The sequence below is a fragment of the Eptatretus burgeri genome, chromosome 8 (assembly GCF_056783735.1).
Source record: "Eptatretus burgeri isolate ZD-2024b chromosome 8, Ebu_testis_v1, whole genome shotgun sequence".
In the NCBI taxonomy this organism is placed as follows: domain Eukaryota; kingdom Metazoa; phylum Chordata; class Myxini; order Myxiniformes; family Myxinidae; genus Eptatretus; species Eptatretus burgeri.
This window is the reverse complement of record NC_140968.1, coordinates 27,542,212-27,550,446: the sequence shown is the minus strand read 5'-3', so window position 1 is coordinate 27,550,446 and position 8,235 is coordinate 27,542,212. Positions and strand designations below refer to the sequence as shown.

The window sequence follows — 8,235 nt, the reverse complement described above, 5'->3', positions numbered from 1 at the left end:
ATTCTGTTCATACTTCTGAAATCCTCACATTTTGTGTTCCATGTATTTCCGTAGGTGATAACGGATTCAGAAAAATCGTATATAGATAGAATTTTCAAAGAGGGAATCGATGACATCACAATCAGCACCATTCGGTGGCAAACCGACGACCGGGTCCCAGACGACACGCTTTACTTAACCAAATCCATGAGTTCAGGACGTTTGTTCAACTCAGCATTTACGACTTTTGTCCTGCCATGTTGTTAATGTGTTGATGGAGGTAATATAGAAACGATGAATATGTCAAATCGTTTGTGTTACTCATCCGGCACAATGTGTCAAGGCCAACAATCTAAAGCGACCGGTCTCAAACGCTACCATGGGCACCAAGACACGCCACCAATATGAACTGAGCTGTTGAATGTGGCGCAAAACATCCAAAGAAACTACCGTAACCGAGTATTGTGATCCATCCTGTCCCCCATACCCGTCGTAAACGGGTATCTGCTAGTATCATTAATGTTGCGGAGGAGCCTTTTAAGGAATAGGAGAAAATCTTCCATAATGGAGGGTGAAATAAATGGGAGAGAAATGTTTGAGGAAATATGCTGAGCTTAAGAACGATTATTTTGGAAAAAATCAAATAGATTCCAACCTTTGAGGTGACCATTTTCTGATTCAGATTCATAACTTAGTTGATCGGCCTCACAAAAGTAGATAGTGTTTTTGAAAGAAACAAATATGGGTCACATTTACCCTTTAATAAAGGTCAGTCCTGCATGCGTTTACTGTTGGAATATCTTACAGTATCTGTTTTTTTTTTTACAATGTTTGAAGGAAAATGTTATTTTTCTCATAATGTCAGCAATCATTCGATTCTACATCCTGAAAATCTTTCTTTCCTCGCAGGATCTTGGGTACAAGGGTGAATGAACTGGAAATGAAGCTGAAAACCTTGAACATTATTCAGCACTGAAATGTGACAGGTATTTTGGATTCCATGTATTTTTATTTATTGCACTTGTCATCAACTGTGTTTACACATATAATCTCTCTATCCATACAACTTGATTTGACCCTAAATTCCTTTATGACATGAAACATTCCACATAACAGCCATCGTAAAGCCCTGAAAGCAGAGATTGAACAAACTGAGGAAGTTTGTTCCACAAGTGAAAGAAAAGAGGAACGGATGAGTGGAGGTGAACAGTGATCCTGGATTCAGGTGGTTTCACCAAAAGGGGGTTGATGGTAGACCATATTTAACCTGCAGAAATCTGGGGAGGGAGGTAGGGGGTGAGGGGGGTGGACAAAACACACAAAGAGCAAAGGGTGTAAGACCAGAGAGGATGGGGTAGAAGACAGACACCACCTGTCTGTGATGGCGAAGTGATAGGCTCACAGACCATGGGTCCCCAAATATTTTTTTGGTCGTGAGCCAGAACCAAAATTCCCTAGCATCTCACAGGCCGCACAACCAAAGACATTTTAAGCAAGTAAAAGCTACCTTCCGTGGACACACCTCCCCTTAAAAATGTTCTTCCATAACAGTTTATCTATTTTCTCCCCATCGGTGCCTACATTCTTCTCTCAACCAAATAGGATCGTTTAGCATAAGTATTATAGGAACAAATGATTAAGATTGATAGACAACAGTACCCTCCAGTCACCACCTCATCTCACCATCTGTCCAACATGGGAAGATAAAGAAACGTAGACACACGTCTATCCTTCTTCGTGACTATATGAGCATTGAGGAACACAGCCGTGGGTGCTAGAGATGGGGAAGAGGGTGGTGGGGTATAGGCGTGCCAAAAATATTTGAAATTTAGGTGCACAATACGACATCAAATGATGCCTACAGCAGCTTTCAATGTCAGGCATAAGAAGAAGCCAATAGCTGCGAAAGTGTTTGTAAAAAAGTTCAAAATTTAGATAAATGTACATTTCACAGAGCAGCATGTTTCGGAAACAGTCAGTGCAAATGGCGTATTTCACTAAATGTGAGCTGGTTACTTTTATAAAGAGGAACATGTCCTGACCAATATCAGGTCAATGAACATATAATATTAAATCAAATCGATAATATAAAATATAAATGAATTTCGTCTAATGCAGAAACCAAAAAACTATATAAAAGTATGACCACTGGACCTGCAGCTTACCTGGGCCCTGGCCGAATGTTGTAACCCAAATTTGGTAGAATTCTGACTGGTGAGTCTGGAGAGGAAGGTTTTTGAAGGAATTTACACAATTTTTCCAAACATTTACTCAGTCTGCCATTTTGACACACTTCCGGTCACGTGATCGGCACGACCTCTGCAATTTAATATTACGAACCTGTCATCATGTTGTTCGTGATCGGCATGACTTTCAGAATTTAATTAACGCCACTACCCTGGCCTAATGCTGTAACCCAAATTTTGTAGCATTCTGACTGGTGGGTCTGGAAAAGAAGATTTTGGAAGGAATTTGCGTGATCGCCATTTGACACATTTCCGGTCACCTGATCGGCATGGCCTCCACAATTTAACATCAGGACCCTGTCCTCATGTTTTAACCTAAATTTGGTAGCATTTTGACTGGTGGGTCTGGTGAAGTAGATTTTTGAAGTTTACTAAGTTGGCCATTTTGACAAACTTAAAGTCACGTGACTGAAATAAGTGTTGGAATCCCTGTTACCAGTCAGGAGAGGAACTTCACTGCCGAATTTCAGCCGGATCGGCCCAACGGTTTGGCCAGAGAAGTCGAAATATGAGACAGACGAAAGGACAGATGGACGGACGGACTGTGCTTAATGACAACAAGTCTGAAGACGACGATGGTTCACAAGCGGTATTTGATGATGTAGATTGTTTCAGAAGTCAAGGATGAGACAATGTGATAATGCTTGACCAAGTTATAAAAATGATCAACATGATGTGGTACGAGTGACAGGTTATTAGCTGCAAAATGTCGAAAACCTGGTTTCGTTCAACAACTTTCAAAATTTGACCTTTGCATAACCTTTAAAGGTCACAAAACAATGTTGTGGACATTAAAATGAGGAAACAGGATACGTGCTATAGCTTATTGGAGTTAGTTCGTCGAAGAAGGTCGAAAATCCAGTTTGATTCCTACAACTTTGAAAATTTGACCTTTGTGAACTTTAAAGGTCAAAGGTCAAGGATTATGACCTTTGGTGCAAAACTTCCTCTGGAACATTCCAGGAACAATATAACGTCATATTGGCTATATGGCATTTCGCACTCCTCGGATTATCCATACTTTGATGAAATCAGCGTAAAAACAAACTTGAAGGGGGCGCCACGGGCAAGGTGTTCGAGATAGAGCAAAATGGTTTGAAGACTTTAGATGGGGAATGACCTCAAGATTATGCATAAAAAATATTATCATCCTAGCTCTCAAAGTTTGGGCAGTCGTATGATTTTTATGTAAAAATTCGAAATTTTCTAAGTTCGTGACCTTGTGACCTTGACCTTGGGACGAAAATGAAAAATCGAGCTCTGTGGGGCTATGCAGGTGCCATTTGGCTAACCAAATACCGAAACCACTGCCAGATTCGACAAACCCCCTAGGAGAAGATGCAAATTGAAATCGGCTATCCCCTAAAAACACATGTTTTTTGGGCGTGGCTCCACCCATAATGGACGCACCACACCCATTTTCAGGAAAACACAACTAGATCATGATATAAACCTCCCACCAAAATTTTATCAGGATCGGATCAAAACCCACGGAGCTATGCTCGGGACAGACAGACAGACAGACAGACAGACAGACACACAAACAGACAGACAGACACACAACAATAACGAATATAGTGGTCACTTATTTTTTTAGTGAAAATATTTTTTCGTGAACCAATATGACCAGGGAAAACATTTTCCTCCATGTTTCTACACACCATCAAGCCAGCCATGTTAATCACCTCCTGCAGTAATCCCTTACGGCATGTATAATTTATCAAGTTGGTGTGAATGGATAAATGCCAGAGGCCATTAACACATAATTAGGGGCAGAGAGAATAGAAGAACATTGGAGGGGATTAACTCAGAGGTAATTTAGAAGCTAAATTAGCACCATGTGATCAATCCATTGACAGGGGATTTAGGAATAGCTCTGCCGTCTGGACTGATGATGCCTGTGGTCTGGAAATGGACCATCATTAGCCTTTTATGAAACCCTTATCATACACTCAGCACCTTGGTTTCAATGGACTTGGTTTCAATTGCGTCAAGCTGAGCAAGGTGCGAGGCTGGGGAACCAGCCCAGAGGGGAGAGCAGCATTCCCACTCTGTCAAGCTGTGGATGAAGGCCATGTGGGTGGATAGTTCAGGTGTGCTCAGGAAGGACTTTGAATGAAGGAGGATGCTCAGACAGTGACTGGCTTTGGAAGCCAAATTTGAAATGTGGTTTGCCCAAGAAAGATCACCGCTGATGGGAAGACCCAGGAGTTTGTAACTGAACTTCTTCAAGAAGATTGTTTTAAAAAGTAGATGGGAGGGTTTGGAGGAAGAGACAGAGACAGAGAGAGATTGAGATAGAGATTTGTGAGGATTCAAAGAGATGCTCCAAATGTTTCACTAGCTTGTGATTTTGTCAAGGTCTGAAGAGAGTGAAGAGGCTACAACCTGCCTGTCTGAAGGATAAGGGATATCATGGCAGAGGGTGAAGTCATGAGCAAATAGATAAAGGGGATTTTCCAGAGAGTCAGATAGCTCATTGACAAATATTAGGAATAGGACTAGAGCCAGAACACTGCCTTGGGGCACTCCATCCTTGACAAGGACTGGAGATGAAAGGATTCCATTGAGATCCACATGTTTGCTACGCGAGTGGATTAAGTCAGTAAGCTTTGTATGGAGTTGGCCTTGGTTGTCTTAGGCAGAGTGTTTGGAGAAAAATTTAGGATGCCAGACTATAATCGAGCACGAGATATGTCCAGAGGGACAGCCCTGATTTCATGCCTGACGTAGAGGTCTTCCATCCATTGTTGGGTTGAAGCAGCATGTCCAGGGTAGAGTGACCTGGTCTGAGATGAGGTTGTTCGAGAAAAGGAAGGATTTCATATCAAGTGCGATGATGGATCCCATGACCCTGCTGATTAATATAAGTAAGCTGATGGGTCTGTAATTAAGTGGATCAGTTGTTGCACCTTTTTATGACCAGGGGAAACATTTCTAATGTGGAGGCTGAAATAAATGGTGAAGAAATGTTTGAGGAAATATGCTGTGCTTGAGAACAATTTTTTGGAAAAATCAAATCGATTCCAACGTTTTAGCTGAAAATTTTCTTATTGTGATTCATAACTTATTTGCTCGACCTCATAAAAGATTTGGAAGTAATGCAGTGTTGTTGGCTGATTTTTAAGCAGATGAAACATGACCAAGGTCAAACGATGGGGTGAAAAGGGCAGAGGGAGGATGTGCAAGAACACCAGAGAAGGGTTTTAGGATACGTTAGCTGATGCCGTCTGGTCCAGTGGCAGAGTCAGAATCAGAGTCGAGGGTTAACAGAAACTTGTCCACCTTCTCAGTTGCAAAAGTTACAGAGTCCTGGAACAGTTGGTTCAAACTGGGAAGGGTGGATACAGAGAGTGAGGGGTTGGAGACAAAGGATTTGGAAGAAAATACAATTGAGTTATTTTGACTTCTCACAAGCGGAGTTGGCTGTTGGCCATTTGAAGTGAGGGAAGGAACGGAAAGGGAGAAGACTCTCGAGATAAATTTAACAAGGTGCCACCAGGTTTTAGAGGAGAAGAACGAGTTTCAAAGTTCAATCTTGAGGTTGGAAGATGTTTTCTCGCTCTCCTGAGAGTGGATACAGATTTTTTTTTTGGCCATTTTGGAATGCACTGAGATTGCCTTCGGTCAGATTTGTCTTCCAGGAAGAGAGAAGGCCGAGTTGTTTCAGAGCAACTGCCTCAACAGAATTAATTGTACTATGGGTGGGGAGAAGGATAGGATGAATGAAGATGAAATGGAATTAATCTGTGCAGAAGAGAGAGCAGGTTTTTTGTGGCAAAATTCCCAGGCTGAGTTCATAGCAGTCGATATGGGAAAGCAGTCCCGAAGAGAGATGGTTGCTTGCAGTCCCTGCCAATCTGCCTGAAGACTGGAGTCTCACCCGCATTGAGGCAGCTCTCTGAGAATTGACAGAGAAATGTTGACTCTCACAAGTATACGATCACATGAACCAATTGGATCAGAGGAAGAGCAGGAGACATTTGCAGGGAAGCTTGTCATCACCAAGTCCAGAAGGGAGGATTTGCCATTGGGATAAATCTGAGTGGGAAAGTTCACAGATTGAGTCAGTCCCATGGAGTCACAGAAATCCTTTGCTGAAATGCCATGGCTGGTGAAAGAGGAATCAAAACCCAGAGAATGTGCATGGTGACAATTAAAATTCCCACACATGAGGAAGAGAGAGTTGGTATGAGTGGTTAAAAGTTGGTCCATTTTGTCAGAGAGAGATGTAGATGGAGTTGTCACTGTTTGGAGAATGGGGCAATACACTGCCAAACAAGAGGTGGAATCCATCATAACAGTTGATATTAAACCCTTGCTTTTCCTGAGACTGATCAGCTTGATGCTGTGCATACCAAGGCCTTAAAAACATCACTGGAATCTCATGCAAAAAAGCTAAGTCTGTGAGCCTATCACTTTCACATCATAGACAGATTGGTGGACTCTGTGTCTTCCACACCTCCTTTCTGGTCTTGCACCCTCTGCCCTTTCTGTGCTCTGCCCCCCCTCCAAATCCAGACTTACTGCTCACCTTCATTCATTCGTTCCTCTGTTTTTTAACCACTTGTAGAACCAACTTCCTCAGTCTCTTCAATCTTATTATTCCATCCAGGGCTTCAAGAAAAATGTTCACCACCATCTCAGGTCATTCCCCATCCACAACAATGATCTTTTCTACTCCCATCAATGCAACCCAAGCCGACCTCTTTCCGGGTTTATATTTTTCTTTCCACTTCTCTGATTGAGAGTTTGCGGCTGTGTGCATCTTGGCCATCCCGTATTTCCTCCCTTTGCTTGCATTTTTCCCTTTGTCATTTCTTTATCTGGATCTTCCTTTGTCCCTCAAACAAGGCCGTTGGTGTACCCCCTCTCTTTATACTGTTTTTTAAAATTATATTATGTTCTACTTTGTTCTGTATCCTAGCTTCTCCACGAATAGCTCCTCCACAAGCCTCAACACTGTATAAAATATAGGGCCAATACCCCTGGGCACTCACCTGGTCGTGGCTGGATAAGAAAACCAGGGAACCACTGATAGGTGTGGATGACCCACAAAATATGGAACAGAGAAGAAAGTAAATACCTATGGATTTGTTTTTTAATGGTGTGAACATACTTTGGTACATCATCGATGATGAAGGTTGTGGACAGGTTTCATCGAAATTGTGTGTGTAGTTTCGGAGAAGAAAGCAAATACCTGTTTTGGGGGGCAACCCCCTGTAGACCCCCTTCGGAGCTGATTTTTTTTTTAATGCCGTGAAAAAACGTTGGTACACACCGGGTGATGAAGATTGTGGTCAAGTTCCATCAAAATTATGTGCGTCATTTCAGAGAAGAAGTTGAAAGTGGTTATGGACGGACGACGTGCCATCCAACAAGCTCCCTGCAACTACATACCAGGTGAGCTAATAAACAGACCTGAATATATAATGCTGAGCCTTGAGAAACAAGCAATATAAAAACAAATTTGATCAACTTTGATGAACAAGGCAATGATAAAACATGAAATTATTTCCAGTTATTGAGCAGATATGGTCCTGGTTTCAGTGCAGAGTTATGGGTCCTAATTAAGAGTTCAGTTGCTATTTGTTTTAAAGTTTAGGTAACATGCGCACCATTCTACACCTGCAATAACTTTTATTTTGCACTTTTCATTTTCCTAGCTTTTCTCAGAGCTAAATTGCTTGATTCAGTTTACTCCTTGAAAAGCCTCACAAGCAGGAACATTCAAATTTAAATCAATTATCTGTTTAAGCCATTGTTTCTACAGTGCAACATCCTCACAATTGTAGTTCAGTTATTATTAAATGATGATGGGTTAATGAGAGGAACGAGATAAAATCAATTTATGCATCCGTGACATTTTCTAGAACGATATGCGAAGGCAGAGACCGCTGATGACATCCTGCAAGTTTAGTCACACGCTCTTCAAACAAAGGAATCTGTTGGAGTAAATCAGAACAATGGACGAAGGTGTGTTTTTTTTTGACATTGAGAGACTTTTGAT

General features: G+C 41.7%; 1 protein-coding gene across 1 annotated transcript in view; it reads left to right on the top strand.

Moving 5' to 3' along the window:
• Window positions 1-8,235, top strand: part of LOC147021386 (coiled-coil domain-containing protein 149-like) — a 74,374-nt gene that overhangs the window by 62,421 nt on the left and 3,718 nt on the right. Inside the window, exons 15-17 of the mRNA XM_085891291.1 lie at window positions 889-965; window positions 7,560-7,628; window positions 8,099-8,201. Of these exons, the coding sequence (XP_085747417.1) occupies window positions 889-955 (67 nt within the window). The 3' untranslated portion in view covers window positions 956-965; window positions 7,560-7,628; window positions 8,099-8,201. The remainder of the gene's footprint in view (window positions 1-888; window positions 966-7,559; window positions 7,629-8,098; window positions 8,202-8,235) is intronic.